We start from the raw sequence: 19,241 nt of genomic DNA, 5'->3' as shown, positions 1-19,241 counted from the left end.
TTTAAATGTACTCATGCGAGGAGAGAGGAGGCAAAACACATCGACATTAATAACAGCGCCCCCTAGAGGTCAAAGGTCACAAAATTAATTTAGTGTCACCTTTATGGGGTCATAGGTCTAAGTACCAAGGTTGGTCGTGATATGTCAAAGGGCTGCTGAGATATGGGCTCACTTCCTGTTTGGCGGCTTTGCCGCCCAATTTGATTGGCTTTAGCGGGCAAACGGTTTTGAATTTGAAAAGTCTATCAGATGTTTTTCATCAAGCATGGCCGGAAGATCATGTGTGCCAAGTTTCGAGATGATTGGACAAGATTTGTGATAGAGGTAGCATTTTGAAGGTTTTTGACATAAACCAAGATGCCGGACATATACGTCATGGCGCAATGACGTCATAGGGTGACGTATAAATGAATATACGAAATAAATGAATTTTGTGACCTTTGACCTCTAGGGGGCGCTGTTATTAATGTCGATGTGTTTTGACTCCTCTCTCCTCACATGAGTACATTTAAAACGTATTTTCAATGTATTGTGATACTCTCAGACCTCCCTGTATAGCTAGTATATTATTTCTTGCAGAAATATCCGCGACAGCCAATGATATTCGACGGCGAAGCCCCCAAACCGGAAACACGCCAATATCTCAGCAGCCCTTTGACATATCATAACCAACCTTGGTACATAGACCTATGACCCCATAAAGGTTAGACTAATGAATTTTGTGACCATTGACCTCTAGGGGGCGCTGTAATTAATGAAGACGTGTTTTAACTCCTCTCTCTTCACATGAGTACATTTCAAACTTATTTTCAATGTCTGATGATACTGTCAGACCTCCCCATATAGCTTATAAATTATTTCTCATGGCAACATCAGAACTTGGCCACCATGCTGAAAGTTGTCAAAATCAGTTGTAAATTCCCACAGGCCACAAATTATGTACAATCTTCATGGAACTTGGCATATATGATCTTCAGACCAAGGTGAACAAATGTATCAAACAGCTTTCTCAGATTCAAAACCGTTTGGCCGTGACAGCCAATCAAACTTGATGGCGCTCATTAATGGGTAGACACTGCACTCGTGTGGCGACAAGCGGTACTTAATGTATAATGCAACAATGACTATATTTGCCATTCCGCCCACCTACAATATAAACTGCAATTCCCACTGGATTAGATGCTTCACGAACCACCTCCAGAACGGATGCTTGTTTAAATTGTGTCTCTTTTAGGGATATTGTTCCGAATACCCCTATGTATTTGTGACATTTGTTCTGTCAGGCAGACTGTATTGCGCTATGTGGGGTCCTTATCCCATTTACTCATCCCACCGGCTGTCGGTATTGCCGATTTCCGAGGCGGTCGTCATGTAGCCCCCTGGCCGTTTACGTCCATCCGGCAGAATTAGCCTACCGAGTCCCATTATGCTTGACACCCACATTGCTGCTCGCAGCTATATTTATTATTATTATTATTATATATTTTTGGGGATAAAATAAGAGCGATGACTACTGTCATGTCATCGCTCTTTTATCCCCAAAAACGCAGCTGATCGGACGCATCACACAATTCGGAGATATGCATCACATTTAAGGATTTTAAAAACTGATTCTTATTCTTTTTTTTCAAAAATGCATTCAGCAGAGAAGGGAGACTAGCGTTGCTCACGGGTTGGAATGAAAGGAGGAAAGGGGACAGAGTTGCCTGCGGAAGCGATGTCTGAGATGCTGAGACAGCCTCACGCTACCAGTGTCTGTCTCGTACAGTGTGGAATGAGAGCTTGTGAAGGCACTATTGCGCAAGTACGCCTGCATGCTTGCGCAATAGCATACTGCCCGAGAATGCAGTATCGCTATCAAATCTGTCCCTGGGGAAAATAGCGTTGCGCTGAATTATAAAAAGGAAACCGCTATAATGAAATAGCGGTAATATTTCCACATTAATTGATAAAATAACGGGTTGGGAAGGGGGGATGGCTGTTTCAGAAGGGGGATGATTTTGATCATTTTAATTCCAAAGGGGGATGCCATCCCCCCTCAACTCGAGTGCTGGATGTTGCATTGATTACATTTGGCTCAATTTGAATCAGTTAATTAATGCTCAGCCTTAAAGTTGTCATTGTTTCTCACTTCTAGCCAGAGCAGCGATGGAGGAAGTCTCTCCTTCTACAAGTTTGAGGAGAAGAAGAGTATTGAGAAGGGTAGCCGGGTCAACACTGTGAGACGGCTTTTCTGGGGCGGCCCCTCGCCGCCCAAACCTAAAGGTATTCCCATCCACACCTTAATATTATGGTAGCTCCCTTACTACCTAAATATTGAAGGGCTCATATAATGCCACCAGGTGTGGTAGTCCCCTCACCACCTACACATTAATGCCCTGTCCACACGGAGCCAAAACGGGCGAAAACGATCCGGTTTAGTTTAATGCGGTTCAGGAATATCTCTGTAAAGACGGAATTATTGCGAAACCGCATTGAGCTGTAGAAACGCTGTAGTAAATATTCAAGGCGCTGGTTTTCCACAGAAAAAAGTTGAGCGCATCAAACCAGCGCGCATACATACAGGCTGCGCGCTGTATACAAACATTCAGTCATGAGGAGATTCAACCTTTTAAATAGAGTAGAAATACTTTTTAATGTACAGTTAGTAATTAAATTTATCAAGGGGCTTTATTTAAAGCTACAAAAAGAATACAAATAAAATAATTAAAAAAAAATTCAATGCAACTCTGATGTCCCCCAGCTGGATAATGACGTCATCGTTTGAGTTTCAGGCGTCCGCTAGGGTTGCCGCGGTGTGGAAATTTTCACACCGAGTAATACACCCGTGTCAACGGCGGTATAAACGGTATTAACTTTGAAACTAGGTCAACCGCTATCTTCTCCGTCAATTCTCCTCTCACACTCCTTGACAGCGTCTGGCAGCAAGCCAATTCTCGGTGACGGCGTCTTATAACGTTCTATATATAATAGTATAATACATTTTACAGTATATATAATATCACTGCCAAAAGCTCTGTGCGCCTCCTGATGGCCATAGCGCGGGGAGCTCTCGCAGGGTTTGTTTACCGGCGTTGATATGGTTACCGGTCTTGTGTGTTCCAACGGTTTATTAGGTAGCCTATCTATTAGGTTTGTATTTTTTTTTTTTTTATGAAAAGACGCATCAACAATAAAACAGTGCAAAGACCAACTGCAGAACTTTTCTTTTAATCAAATAGGCCTAATGATGAGGGCGGCTTTCATGCTCGTCTTGTGCAACCCTAGCGTCCACACGAATCCTTACACGAAACCGCATAGGTTTTCGCCGGCTCCGTCTAGGCGGTCGGCCGAAACGCACCAGACAATTACAATTACGGTTGATACAAACTTTGACACACCGACGGCAGTCAACCATGCAAGGCGACAGCCAGCTCGTCAGGAGCAGTTAGGGTTAAGGGTCTTGCTCAGGGACACATCAACACTCAGCTAGGAGGAGCTGGGGATCGATCTAGCAACCTTTCGGTTACAAGACTGGGGCCTAAGGTAAGGCTGGGCAATTAATCGAATTTTGATCGTGATTTCGATTTGGGCGTCAAACGATCACAAAATTAACATCATCGAGTTTATCATGTCTATATTTTTTTATATAATGTTTTATAGAAAGGGCAGAACAGCTGGATACATATCTGTATATATTTTTAGACTGGAACATTTTCTTTTTGACCATTTTGTGTATTTTCTTAAGTTCTCAGTTACGTTTTTTTTTGGGAGAGACATGCTGAATAAAAATTGAAAATCGAGTATCAGAGATTGCCCGGCGCAATGTTTGGCTTCCATGTTATTGCCTTGGGGGAGTGAGTTTCGCTTCCAAATCTGCATTTTTGAACTACTAATATTGCTAAAAATAGCACCAAACCTCTGCAGTAGCATGACTAGGGTCCCTACTAGGGCTGCAACTAACGATTATTTTAATAATCGATTAATCTGTCGATTATTTTTTCGATTAATCGATGAATCGGATAAAAAAAAAAAAAAAATAATTGGAATTGCCGCATCTTTATTCAAAAACTGAACATTACTTCAAATTCACAGTGCAGACTGAAATGTAAAAACACCAGGTTATTGCTCCAACGACCCGGAACTATTAAAAGTAATATTAAATAATAAAAAGATTAAAAAAAATAACCATGGACATATAAGGGATGTCCATGGTTAATCGGTCAAACCTATTGATACCATTTTCGAGACTCCTTGAAATAGAACTTGTAATATTGCTTTAATTGCTGATAAGATGATGATAGTTCAAGATAGGACATTAAACAGGTCATAATTAATTATATCTTTACTATCTATTTTATATTACTGGGAAAACAAGTCTTCACCAAAATCTCTTTTTTTTTTTTTTTACTGCTGCATTTGAACGCATCAATCGTATTTCTGAGCCGACCGGAACACATCACATTTGACACTGTTTGTGACCATTGGTTAGTTGGTTTTTTTAAGCTAACTATCTCTATATCCTGCCGATTTTAACATGGATTTAAAAACGGCATTACTATTTTTAACTGACGGGACTTTCTACACCGTCCGGTTGTGTGATTACTACCGCTGCTTTGAATGACTGTTGATGCACGCGGTGCCGACTCCGAGCCCGTCTGCACAACGTCTGCAGCAGCAGCAGCTGACAGAATTTTCGGTTGGACTACTAGACGGATACTGTATTGAAGGAGTTTTTTTTAACCCAAAGACAGTGAAGGTACAACACTTTTATGTAGGCCTACAGTCCAGTTTTTAGATATGACAAATACAAGCTGTGGTCGCTCACACTGAAGCTCGCTGTGGGCGTGCATGAACCGTGAACCAACCTGTCGGCGGCTGGCTGTAAACAGTGCTGCGCCTATGAGTAACTTATTAATCGCGCGACGCAACGAATCGACGACCAAATTCGTTGCCAACGCATTTAGTAATCGATTTTTATCGATTTTATCGATTCGTTGTTGTAGCCCTAGTCCCTACACATAAAACAAAGCACCAACAACTTAGTTTGCAAAGAGTTTATTTATAAATGACTGTTACAAGCATTACTAAATAGTGCAGTGAAGTCTAGTTAGTAGAGATGCGCAGATGAGCTGTAATGTCATCCTGATTTTGAGTTGCACGTTCGGAAATGCTTTATTTTTGCATTGCAGCAATCTTTGTTGATATGGATGCTTGATCCGATTTGCGTTAAAGGGCTTGGGTAAAGGTGTTGCTGCGTTGTCTCTACAACAGAGACAATAACGGAGCGATATCAACATGAGCAGTTCTAACTGGAGAGACGGTGAAACCCGCGAGCTGCTGACCATCATTGGAGAGAAGGTGATGAAGTCGCATTTAACAAAGACATTGAAAGATGGTGCGATCTACAAGAAAGACGCAGAGGAACGTTCCTTCGTGCCAAGCCGCGACCGAACCAGCTTGGCAGTGTAAAAAGGCCTAAGGAGAGCTCGCAGATAGGACCGTCCTATGCACCGAAACTTTTTACAATGCAACGAAATATTTAAAGAGCATCAAGCTATTATGCATAGATAATATAACAGTATATTAGTCAGTCATTTGTATTAGGTTAAACAAGGATTTGATAACGTTTTTAACTTAAGGACCACCCACAATTGGTCTGGCCCATCCACAACTGGATGGGCCAGAATCCTGGCGCCGTGCCTTTCCAGCATATGATTTCAACAATGTGTGAAGCAGAGATTTCAGATGCAGGGAGATTATAGAAAAATAATTTGTCAGTTTGCCGTTTGTCTAGTCAATATGTTAACCTACTTATTATTTATTTATTTATTTCAACCCCGCCCCGCCCGCAATTCCTCCTCCAAGTATTACTTTTTTTCACGCAATCAACCCAACATCGCAACGTCGCATTACAAGACCTCGTCTCGTCGCCGACTTTTCAAAATCGTGTACGACTCGCAAATTTGTCTTCTACGAACTAATCGGGGCAAAATCTGGCTGAAATCGTGTAGTCTGAACCAGCCATAAGCAAGCAGCAGCAGCGCCATTGGGCGAATTCCCTACTAGACCAAACGAGACTCGTAATGGTAGGAAAAAACAATAGTTTATTAAATCATGTGATTGTGATGTAGAAAAAAATTAAATGAAAACATAAAGTGCTTGCATGATATGGAAGCCTACAGCGATCGTTAGTTAACTTGTGTGGTGGTGGCTTATCATTTGTTTACCCATGGGCCATGGCAACGCGATTGCTACCTGCTGTAGTACTCTCATTGGCTGAATCGATGTGAACGTTTTAGACTCAATCAATCTAAGGTCGCGGGGAGACGAAGCTCTGTTCGTTTGTATAGTAACAATATTAGGCCAAAACATTACTAAGAAACAAAATAGTTCATCAATACAGGCTAAAATAAATTATTTTTATTTTTAATGAAAAGTGGGGTGGCCATTGGCCCCGCGGCCTCATAGGTTCCGGCGCCTATGGGCTGAATTGTTGCGAGAGTTGAATGAAGTAGCCTACATGATGATCCCATTGGTAACAGCAGAGCAAAATCCGTTTATGTTGCTTATAGACAAATGCTGCATACTAAGCATATTTACTGTTATTACACAAATATAGGACCACAAATGTTAAACGTTAGGATGACTCTTTATTCTATACGGTTTACATAGAAAACGATTGTGGTCCGAAAATTCCCGCCACAACTCCTTATGCACAATACATCGAGGTTAGCCCATGGGCGGAGCTTGGGGGTGGCTTTCGGGACTGAAGCCCTGAATCTCACGTCAAAAGCCCCGGATCTTTTTTAAGCTTTTGAAGTTACGACAACCCTGACATGTTCCCTCATGTTTCGACTGGTAGTCCTTTTCACCTCTTGAAATTGATTTTATTTTCATTTTGAAAGAAACGCATGGAAGCAATGGAAAATGCCATCTCTCGTTCGGTTGTTTAGAACGGTTGCCAGGACGTTTTGTTATAGTAGCCTCAGGGTGTGTAACAAACATTACCATGGACATTAGAAATAATTTTTCTAAACCAACATCCAGTCATACCGTAGCAGCAGCAGCCCCTGCCAATGACCTGTCAAATGTTTCAGGTCAGTGAAAAATTACCTTGATGCGCGCTGGCCGGGAGCAGTAGTGCTTGTGCTAGTGCTAAATAGCCTGCTTCGGCTAGCTAGGCTGCTATGATAATTAGTCCTTTCACAAAAAATAGATTACCAGCGTTGTTTAAAATGTCAGAAATCCGTTTTTCTGATTGCGATTCTGTCCCAGCCAATATTGTACGGTGGTGTATGTTACCAATTGTTACCTTAAATGAAATGTTGAGGTCCACTGAATATCATGAAGAGGTAAAAAATATCCATGTCTGACATATCGGTTATTTTAAATTCAAACTTTATTAACGATTTAGACAAGAAATGTACAGATATCGCGTTGCTGCATTCGCTGTTTGGCCAGCAGCCAACATGTTAACGATGTTACCGACGATGAGTGGCTGGTAGCGTTGAGCACCGAAACTCGGTTCCAGTAGGGAACCGGTTCCGACGTAAACGGTTGTAATGAGATTGAATAAGAACGCATATTTCGGTTCCTCATAACGGTGCCTGGCGTTTTTTAACGCCCCCTGCCCAGCCCCCATGGTGTTGCGGCGTCAACTTGCGTTAGTGCTGGGCGCTATACCGGTTCACACTGAATAACGGTGTGTATTTTCGTAAGGATATGATTTTTTTATATACCACCATACCGGTGTATTTGATTACACAACGTTCGGAACGCAGCGTTGCAATGTTGCGCTAAACACGCATGGTACAACTACGACTTTCTTTATAGGTCCATGACTGCGAGGCGTGGTATTTCAGGCCACCTGGTAAAAGAGTGTGTCACGGCTTTCAAACATCGGCAGGTTGATCGGCAGGTTGTAGTGGGTGAACGGGAATGAACGTGCGTGTGTGTGTTGCGAGCGAATGTAATTTTAAAGTAACAAACAAACAAACTCAAAGCCGATGCATGCATCGAAAACTTTCTGTTTCAAACCAAATAAACAAATCAAAAACAGTCGTTATTCGCTTCAAATACTTTTTCTTTTCAAAACTTGGGAATTAATACAGCGCGGTACCGAGCGGTTGGAAACAATGTTGGCGTCTCCTGTGGCTGCCTTGCGCACCTGAGTTATATTACTTAATATGACTTTGGCAGTAATGTTGCGCCATGATGCGTGCCTGCCTGCTTTCAGCGAGTAATTAATATTATTTGTAATTATTTTTTAAAAAGATATTTATCAGTCGCAGCACTCACAGCAGCCTCTTCGGGTAAGTCGTAATTTAATGCCAACCGTAAATCTTGCATATCAAGTAGGCTAGCAAACACCATTGCCATTCAACTCGGTGTCCGCTGACTTTCTGCTTAATGTGAAACTCAAGTCGTGTGTGCAGTTTCTTTTTTTTAAGAACCGGTTCGAGAACCGTTTCAGCACCGGAACCGTTTGAAAAGTACAGAGTAGGCACCGGTATCGGATAAAACCCAAACGATACCCAACCCTAGTGGCTGGTGCTAGACTGTCTTGTTTACTTTCAGCTTGCGTCCATATCCACGTTCATTGAACTTTGACCCCTTTTTAAATTAGTTCTAACAGTGATAGATGCGGACAATCCTCTAAACAATGTAGTACTTATTTGTGTGCATATGTTTAATACTTCAGTGCATTATCATTATTATTTTAAATTAAGATAAAATTAAAATGATAATGATAATGCACTGATATTTCAGTGAGTGAGTAGGCCTAATGATGTTGTTGATCTTGTGTCACAATACTTTGCATTTGTAATATGTTTTCTTTCCATTAAATAGAGTTGCCTAATGGGAGAAACCTTTCAGTCTCTTCCTTTTTTTTTTTATAAAAAATAAAAATGGCAATTAACATGATTCAAAGACACTTTGAATCTGCTGAAAGTTAGTCTCAAATTATGAGTCTAAATTTTCCCATTGTAGTTTACATAAAAATCTCTAGAAGTCAAGTGGTTATTGTTTCTTTCCATTAAATTGTATCGTCTTGAGCAGGCCATGCAACTGAAAATGTAGGCTATGAATTAGAAGAGATTTAGGATTTGCCAATGTCCAGCAGGTAACCCTAAAATCGACTGTGTGTGTGTGTGTGTGTGTGCGTACACGTGTGTCTGTGTGTACACATGGCTGAGCCCATTAGTAGCTGACAGAAATGTAAAAAAACAAATTGACAATAAGTTACTCACCTTCATTGACAGGTGTGTATTCCGGGTCATTTTCTGGATCGTGTTCATGTGAGTCTTAGAGCAATATAGAGGAACACATTTAGTACAACAAATGCACTTATGACATCATTCTGATACAAGATTGCATTCATTTTGACTCATTATTGATTAAATACACTAGATTTGTAATTAGTAATGGGCTTTAGTCTGTCCAACTCAAAACCAATGTGAGGTGGAGGCTATAGTGTAGCCTAATCTGAGAATAAGAATAATGAGATACTTGCCATCACTGGCACTTTCAGAGTGATTGTCATTATCACTTTCCAGAGAATCTAACAACAATAAAATATAATGTACATTTAGCACACTACAATGCTTGAAAAATTCAGAACTGAGCTTGCATCAGTAGCTTTGACCAGCAAACGAACAGTAATATTCATTTTGAATTCTCTGAGTAATAATTTTTAATTTAGCTACATACAATTTGATGAGTTAGTATTTGGATTCCTTCCTTGATCAAGGGAATCAGAACAACAAGTGTGGCAGGCTTTCATCTTAATGTGCAACACATCAATAGGCTTTGGGTTGCAGAATAGTAGGTAGCTGCTACTGGGAGAAATATAATTTAAGCCTAAAGTAGGCTAAAGTTTTTTTTTTTTTTTTTTATAAAATAAAATTTGTGCGGGACATATACGCGCGGTAGCGCATGCGCTGTCAACAGCAGTTGAAAGCCGTCAACAGTAGTTACGCACTCCTAAACGTTGGCATGGCTGAGGGGAAACGAGCTAAGACCTACCATTTTCACCCTGAGTGGGAGGAAGATTATTGAATATTGTTGAGAAGGTGCCGTGCGCAGACGGAGTGAAACCCCCACTGAAGTCCGTAGGTTCACGATACAACCCCCCCCCCCCCCCCCCCCCCCCTCTTGGGTAAAAAAAAAAAAACTCTTGGGTCAAAAAAGGTTGGGCACCCCTGATTTAGAGCAATGAATACAGTTTAGACTTTCCTGTCTGGCTGACTCAATTCTAGTTTCCTACAAACCTTCCTCCTCATTGCTGACCCTCACGTTCGCCTCAAGTACCCTATCATACCTGACATTGACCATTTCACAAATCTTAAGAGAGAAAGACATCCTGAAGAAAGGGAGAAACCCAGATCAGAAAAAAATATAGCTCTATGCCCAGTCAACATAGCTTAACTTCGGAAATCCGTGCGTTAACATCTCCACAAATGAAATCATAGCAAGTTGGGTATAGTGTTGGAAATGCTCAGCCTCTACCAAGCGGTACGAGTGAGGCATGCTCTAGTGACAATCACGACAGTAACATTAGTCTATAATTTGATCACGTAAACCCAGGAAAAAAAAAAATGTTTGAATCGTATAAATTTCACTGAGTTTATTTACCAACTAGCAAGCAAACAAGCAAGCTAATCTGTGGAGAACTCGGCTAGCCTGTGGAGAGTTTAGCCTACTTTATTTACGTTCGTCAGCCAGGTTCGCAATAAAAAATATTCGGTGACTATTACTTCATCTTATATTGCAACTAGAATAAACTTGAGAACAGTTGACAAAAAAACTAAATACCTTACCTTCAAAGTGTTATTCGGCTACCCGATGATGCGCTTCCAGAGACGCTAATGAGATGACTCCACAGGGCGGGAGATACGCAGAGTGATGGACAGCTTTGACACCAAATGGATATACTTGAAAATCAGATGCCATGATTTCACAACTTTTCATTTGTCACTTAGGTTCATGACGTATACTGTATACGGAAATGAACCTGGACATTCTATCATCCTAAAATCTCAAAATCGGCAAAAATGGACATGAGCGGTTTTCATCGGACAGCGACGATATGCTAGTCCTTTAATTTACGTGTCAACACTTGCTATACATTATTCAGGGTAGCCGCGGGGTCTTAAAAGTCTAAAAAATGTCTTAAATTTCATGTTCCTAAATTAAGGCCTTAAAAAGTCTTAAATTGCGTTACCCAAGTCTTAATTTTTTAAAGATGGTCTTAAATTTCCTACTAGGATATGTTTTCGTAGTCAACCGGACTGTAACACAAGGGGAAAATAGGGGGCGTTTTGCGTATCGGGGGTTTTGCGTAATGTCAGAGAACGTCTCATTTATTGGAGTATGCGCGAACAATACTTTGGGTTTTCGCGCCGGCAATCTCAACAAACAAAATCAGTCGAGAGGAGACGCCACATCATGGGGAAGCAGGGCTCTCAAGTCTCACACATTCGGCGTGAGACACGCAATTCGACCCATGCACACGCTCACACGCCACACTTCGTATTTCTCACGCAGAGAAATTACCAGGATAGCGCCCACCAACTTGCGCCACTATTTAACAGTGGAACAGGTAGGAATCAAATGGGTTCCCCTTATGAAGGGTGACCAGACGTCCTCTTTTGCCCAGAAATTCCCTCTTTTTGAGACACTTATAAAAATCAATGTGTCCGGGCGGAATTTCAAAATCGTCCGGGATTTTAGCCTCATACATGTTCACATTGAATTTGCGTTGCGTTCCTCTGGGTCGGTCACAAACTACTTAAGCTACGCCCTCCCCACCTCAGTTCTGTTCGCTTTGCATTGCTGGAAGTGAGTAGGGGGAGTGGTTAAGTAGAGCCTTCAGATTGGATGGTTTGACTTTAGAGTTACCGTCATGTTTTGTATATTTTTTTTGTTGCCATTATTGTTTTATAGGGACAAACATTAACAAATGTCTCCTACAGGGGATTGATAAAGTTCTATCTATTGAACAGAAAGAAACACTTGGTCATACTTTACACACTTTACCACAGCATTGGCCTACTGAATGCCACAGATATATTTTAAGCATTGGACTGAATGCCACATAAATATATAATTATGTTTTTGCACGTTTGCAACGTTTAGAAGTTCAGGGAAAAGTATAGCCTCTACTGGTGTTGCTTAGGCCAATATCCTTTTGAGGCAGTGTTGTTTCCGAATATTAGTGTTAAGGGCCAATAATGCTTACTGTCATACATTAGTCACCATGTCTGTGGACGGGTTAGGGTTCGGGCTGGCTCCATACATTACGAAGGAGTTAGTAAAAGAGGTCAACGAGGCAAGTGGTGGATTCATTGAAATGGTTGAGGAAATTTGAATGCTGAGAAACTACAGCAATTTGAAAAGAGTTTGTTTGTTTATATTTTATATTGTGTGTTGAAAGTTTGATATTTAAACCAAAAATACAGCTACACTTTCACACCATCACTTTGTGTATTGTTTTTTTAATCTTTTATTATCATTTCTGGGTACATGGTCTTAAGAGACATCAGGCCTCTAGACTTTGAGTTAGGCCCTCAGTTTGGCTCTTTGATTGGTGAGTGCACACTTATCCTTTGGCACATTCATTAATGTATTGACATGAATGTTTCATATGTTCCAAAAAAACATGAATAACATATGCACGACCGTGTTTTACGACTGCTTAATGGGTGCGATGTAGGTCTTAATTTTCATTGAAGTGGTCTTAAAAAAGTCTAAAAAAAAGTCTTAAATTTGGGTTGATCAAACCTGGGGAAACCCTGTTATTTATAAATATAAATTATTAAAATTATAAATTCCAAAACGTTCCTCCTTGAACTGAACTCCGGCACATTCGGTCACTCTATGCGTCAATCACGTGTGCAGTGTTCAGTCTTCTGTCCACAACGTGCCATGCTTCATTGTAGCGACCAAATATTTTGTGACTAACTTACATATGCAAGTCCTTTCATTTACGTGTCAACACTTGCTATTTATTTATAAATATTAATGATAAATTCCAAAACTTTCCTCCTTGAACTGAACTCCGGTGCATTCGGAAATCGACTTCTGTGGACTTCCTGTAAACACGGACCTACTGGTAATGCTTGTAAAAACGTATTTTTAAATAAACTGCGGGATGGCAAACTAAGTCAGGGCTCCAGACTAACTTTATGTGTTGGTTGCACTGGTGCGCCAAACTTTCTTTTTTAGGTGCACCAGCACATCATTTAGGTCCATCAAAATTTTCACGGCATAAGGTCACCTTTTTATCGCTCTCCATAACTTTCATAAAATGTGAATGATTTAACAAGAATAATGGTGCATTCCAGGCAACCCGTAACCCGTGTTTTCACAACCCTCTACCCGGGAGAATGCCCTGGAACGGCAGACAAACCCGCAACTCACTACCCGTGAACTCGTACCAGACCTATTCACTCCCAGTTCCAGCTCGTAACTTACGGGCTAAAAAGTGTCCCTGGAACGCAGCATGAGGTGTAGAGAAATGCTTGTCTTTATTTGAAGCACAATTGAATATAAAAATAAAAATAAAGTGTTTCAAGTTTTTCACAGAGCTGAAATGGAACATTTAAAACAAAAAAATTAAGCAAAATAAAACATTTCCAAATAAAAGGGCTTGTGCGGGTAATTCAAGCTCTCTGAATAAGTACTCTCAGTAGTAGGGCAGGTTGGAACAGTAGGCTTAGTTTTTTTGAACGAAAAAACATTCTATGTTTTTACCTCGCTTAATTTTCCCCCTCTTTGTCGCGTTTATTTTCTTTATCCGTTTCAGTTACTCTGGCGCTCAGGTCGTTCGCAATTAAAAAAAAAAAAAAAACACAAGCAGTGAACAGGACCAGAGCCAATCGGAGGCAAAGAACCGACCAAGCTATTTCTCTTATTGGTTTAAAGCACAATATGATCCTACCATGAGAAGGGATGGGGATCATTGATATTTATTGATATCGATACCATTTTCCACCATTAATTGGTGGAAATACAAAGCGTTTTTAGTGATGAGGAAAATATTTAGGAAATAAATAATTTATTTCTACCCGTATCCATGGAAGAATGGAAAAAGATGAAAGATGAGTTGGACCACATCAACCGGAAATCCCTGAAGACAAAAGATATGAAAACTATTGAGACAGCAGAGAAACTGGAGGATCTGGAAAACACAAGTTCCAGAGCTCTCATGTTCACAGCTATCAAGGATTTGTTCGCTTTCTCCATGAGAGCTCTGAACCTTTGTAAAACTATTGCAGATACTAAAGATGTCACAAGTTCTGTCCCACAGGATTTCCCCAACTTTGAAGAGATAATAAAGAAGCAGCTCCATGATGTAATACCTGATTTATTGAAAGCAGCTATGGCTACATTGCCTACTACAGGACAGGGCAACCCTAAAGAGACCAAAGAAGACAAACAGCTCCCTGTCAGACATACTCTCACGGTTGAAAGGATGGTTGATGGGGTCAGTGGAGACCAAGAGGATCCAGCGCCTATCACGGATGTAGATTGGATTGCGATGAAAAGGGACGTCAAAGGAACCCTAAAAAAGGTTCCGGTGAAGAAGGCCTCAGTATCTGGGGGAACTGCAATCCTCAACTTCGCTTCAAAAGCTCACCTGGATGAAGCCAAATAAGCCCTCTCCTTGAAGTACAAGGTTTCCTCGAAATCTGAAGACAGAAAGAAGTTGGATCCCAAACTAACTATCCGGGATATTCCAACTGACATAATCAGCAAAGAGACCCTTGAAGAGAAGCTCCTGGAGAAGAACGAGAATATGAAATCCATCAAGGTTGTGTTCTTTGATGACAAGCAGAGATACGCTGTAATCCAAGTCAGTGCAGAAACCCGGGAGTCAATAAGGCGAAATGGAGACTGTGTAAACATTGACCTCAGTGAGCACTATGTTAGACCGTTTTCATGTCATTCAGTGCTATCACTGTCAAGAATTCGGTCACATGGCTAACTCTAGGTACTGTAAAGACAAAGACCCTACATGTTTCTACTGTGGGGGGAGTCACACCTCAAGGGACTGCATGAACAAGAAAGACGACAAGATCAAGAAGATGAAGTGCTCCAACTGTTGCAAGAGCAGAAATCCCTCCGAGAAGAACTCAGCAGCAACACACAAAGCCTCTGACAATTTGTGTCCCTCGTTTGTAAGAGAGCGAGCAGCCATTATGTCTAGGACAGCCGGATGTGAACAGGCAAAAAACTCCTACATACAGAGGATCAAAGAGGCCAAAGCACGCCTCGGAAGAGTTTAAGGATAGCAACATTTAATGTCCGATCTCTAGTCAACAAGACAGTAGGAGTCCTCGAACATCTTCAAGATGTTGACTGTGACATTTGTTTTGTGCAAGAGACCTTCCTTCGAGATGGGAACAAGGCCAAGCTGATGGAAATCAAAGACTATGGATGGGATGTCATATCGGACCCGAGGAAACACAAGAGTGGTGGAGGAATAGCCATGCTTTACCGGGATACTGTTCAGTTAAAATCCAACAGCAAAGTCACGAAGTACAAGTCTTTTCAAGTCATGGAGTCACTCTTGCACTCTGAACAAGATACTATGAGACTGGTAAACATCTATCGACCTCCGTACACCAAGAAAGCTTGTTTCACTGAGTGTGCTTTCCTAGAGGAATTTGATGAGTATCTCAAAGACCTCTCAGGGAAACCTGGTTCTCCTATCATCGCTGGGGATTTCAACTTTCATATGGAAAGACCCGAAGAACACTACCCCAAGAAGTTTTACCAACTCTTGGAAGACCACGACCTGTACCAGCACGTTCCACTTGAGCCAACCCATGACCAAGGTGGAACTCTGGACCTTGTAGTTACCAACAAAGCCCTTAGAAGGAAACTGAGCTTGTTTAAAATCTGCCCCTCAAGGACCAAATCTAATTAATTGACTCAAAATTAGCGGACTTCCCTGAAGACATGCCAGCAGACGATGCTGTCATTCTCTACAACACTGTGCTGACTCAGCTAATGGATAAGCACTGCCCTTTCATCAAGAAGAAGACAAAGAAGAACCCGATGCCCTGGTTGGACTTGGAACTCCGCATTCTCAGGCGCAAAAGAAGAGTGGCTGAATGTACTTGGAGGAAGAGCAAAGAAGAAGACCTTGCAAGATCGGAGTTGCCTCATGTTATACAGTCGCCAGGACCAAAACAGCGTGTGGCAAGATCGGAGTATGTTAGAGCTAGGGATGAGTTCACTTGTTTTGAGTATGTCAAGAGATGTGCTCACCATAATGCCTCTCTCAAATCCCCCTCGGGGGACTCTAAAACACTCTACAAGAAGCTCAATAGACTACTTGGAAATGATGCTCAAGACCTTCCAAACTACAAAGATCCCGTTAAACTTTCTGAAGATTTCAAAGATTTCTTCGCAGATAAAGTTAGTACCATCCGGGATGGTATAGAGAAGGAAAAGAGTATAACTCCTACAGCAGCTGAGGAACCCTCTTTTGCTACTGACAAAGACCAACCCCTCAACAAAGACCCTACTCTTGATGAAGACTGCAGATTCTACAGTTTCTCTGAGATAACAGCTGATGAACTCAAAGACTTACTCTCTAAGATGTCCAACAAGTTTTGTTGCCTGGATCCAATCCCAACATTTCTTCTTAAAGACTGTGTAAAAGCTGACGCCTGTTCTACTCCACATCAACTCCTTGTTAAAGACCGGAACTTTTCCATCTGACATGAAGAAAGCAGTCATCAAACCAACTCTGAAGAAGGACAATGCTGATGTTGACATCCTTAGCAATTATCGACCAGTCTCCAACCTTTCTGCTATTTCGAAGATTCTTGAGAAAATTGTGCTGAACCAACTCAACGTCCATCTCTCAAGACATAGTCTCTACTCAGAGGTCCAATCTGGATACCGCCCTAATCACAGTTGTGTAACACTGCTGGTTAGAATGTGTGATATCAACAGGGAGATTGGAGCTGGCAATGTTGTCATTGTTGTACTGCTTGATCTCAGTGCAGCGTTTGACACCATCAACCACACAGTATTGCTGGAAAAGCTACTGAATGACTATGGTGTCACCGGAAGCGCCCTGCAGTGGATGAAGTCCTACCTTGAGAAGAGATATTTCTGTGTAAAGATTGATGATACGCTCTCATCCTTCTTGGAGTTGTTGTTTGGAGTCCCCCAAGGATCACTCCTGGGGCCGATTCTTTTCATCCTTTACATCAAAGCCCCCCAGAAAATCGCAGGGAAATATGGACTTGATATCCAACTATACGCAGATGACTCTCAGCTTTACATCTCGTTTCATCCAAATCGTGCATCTCAGTTTACAGATGTTCAAGACAGAACCAACAGATGTCTTGCAGAAATAAAAGTGTGGATGGTCAACAACTTCATGAAACTCAACGAATCAAAGACCGAGCTGTTGGTGCTAGGCAAGAGTCATGTCCTCAAACAATGTGAACTCAATGTCAGCCTGCAGTTTGGAAGCACGACAATTCTACCAACTGAGTGCAAAGGGGATAGCTGGAAGAGCCTTGGAGTGAAGTTCGACAAATCCCTCAACATGGAAAGACAGATCAACAGTGTGAAGAAGAAATGCAGCTGGACAATGATGAACCTGAGAACCATTGGTCGCTATCTTGACGAAAGTATCAAGCTCATGATGGTGAAGCAATTAGTCATATCTAAGATAGATTACTGTAACTCTCTTTACATGAACCTACCCAAGACCAGATTAAAGAAGCTAGAGTCCATCCTAAATGGGGCGGTACGTTTCATCTATAAAATCCAAGACAGAACTACTGACCTGGTTCCCTTCTACAAGAAATCCCACATTCTCCCAATAGATCAGAGGATTTTCTTCAAGGTCTGTCTACTGACCCACAAAACAGTTCATGGTAATGCACCTTGCTACCTTAAAGAACTTGTTGAGATGGAGGTAGCATCAGACACTTGCAACACCAGATCGAAGATACCAGGTGACAACTTCAAGCTGAAGATATCCAGAACGGCAAAGACTAAAGTAGATGCCAGGAGATTCTCTAATTACGCACCAGTTGAACTCTCTACCTCTAGAAATAAGATGCATTAATAATACTAACTGTTTTAAGAGAATGTTGAAGAATCATTTATATAACCAGTTCTAAAACCATTTTCATTTTTCTTTATAAATATAATGATGTCACGGTAATATCAGTTTCTTACCAACTTGAAAGTCGACACCACATTTTGTGCACATTTCACAGCCAGCCGCTCTGACATGGTTAGCTGCCTTCCTTGTGTTGGCTTGCTAATCATATGTGCGGGATATAAATGCCTCATTTCATTTCATTTTATGTTACATTTGAACGCATCATGACAACCTCAACACATCACGCAGCACATCTGAAACTTTATTTACTTTTTAAGTAGCTTGTATGCTACTGATTTCACCGATTTCACTATTGGATTACGATTTTTAACTGACGGGACTAGTGACAATGTCTGTGTGTGCGATTACCGCTCGTAGTTTGATTATAACGGGCCCGTCTGTGGTGCGACAGGAGAAGGAGGAGACAGTCTTTTCAACTCGGAGACAGTCGAAGGTACTGCCTTTGGTCTTTATTTGATGGACAATGCTAATGTGCTTGGCCATTGAGGTTGTGTTCTCCCCTTTACAATAAATGATTTTCGCCCGTTCAGCCATCCTCGCGAGCAAAGTTAACTGCCAGACTTCACTTGTTTTACTTGTAATACCTGTTTGCTTACAATTCCATTAAAGAACATTGGTGGGCACGCCGTAGTGATTGGATTGATTTGATATAAATGCCGTGACGCGACTCGAGGGACACAACATTACGTTACAGGACCTACAAGACAAAAAAAATAATGAATGAACGACGGGACTCGGATGATTTTCGGGTTTTGAAAAAAGTGGAACCCGGTCCTTGATAGAACTGGGTTACGATACCCATCCCTAACCATGAGTGCGAGTTCGATTCAGTGTTAATTTCGTTAACGAAAAATATGACGAAGAATATATTCGTCAACGACCTTTTTTCCATGACTAAGACGAGACGTTGACGAGCTAAAAATAGATCTTTGATCATAAAAACTATGACGAAATGTACGTTTTGTTTTCGTTGACGAGACAGGACCAAAATGTTAGTGGTGTGCTATTTGGACATTCAAAATGCACGATATATTCCAATCATTACCCTCCCATAAGGTTCTTATGCAACTGTTCACTCCTCCAGTAAATAGGACGG

The 19,241-nt window shown here is 41.3% G+C and overlaps 1 protein-coding gene across 3 annotated transcripts in view; it reads left to right on the top strand.

Moving 5' to 3' along the window:
- The window catches only part of LOC132467326 (rab5 GDP/GTP exchange factor-like), a 32,962-nt gene that overhangs the window by 1,938 nt on the left and 11,783 nt on the right, over positions 1-19,241 (top strand). For all 3 annotated transcript variants that reach the window (XM_060064555.1, XM_060064556.1, XM_060064557.1), the window contains exon 3: positions 2,138-2,265. In XM_060064555.1, coding sequence (XP_059920538.1) covers positions 2,138-2,265 — 128 coding nt within the window. The remainder of the gene's footprint in view (positions 1-2,137; positions 2,266-19,241) is intronic.

Source organism: Gadus macrocephalus, chromosome 11 (assembly GCF_031168955.1).
Source record: "Gadus macrocephalus chromosome 11, ASM3116895v1".
In the NCBI taxonomy this organism is placed as follows: domain Eukaryota; kingdom Metazoa; phylum Chordata; class Actinopteri; order Gadiformes; family Gadidae; genus Gadus; species Gadus macrocephalus.
Note: the sequence above shows the minus strand (reverse complement) of the source record. Positions and strands in the feature narration are given on the sequence as shown.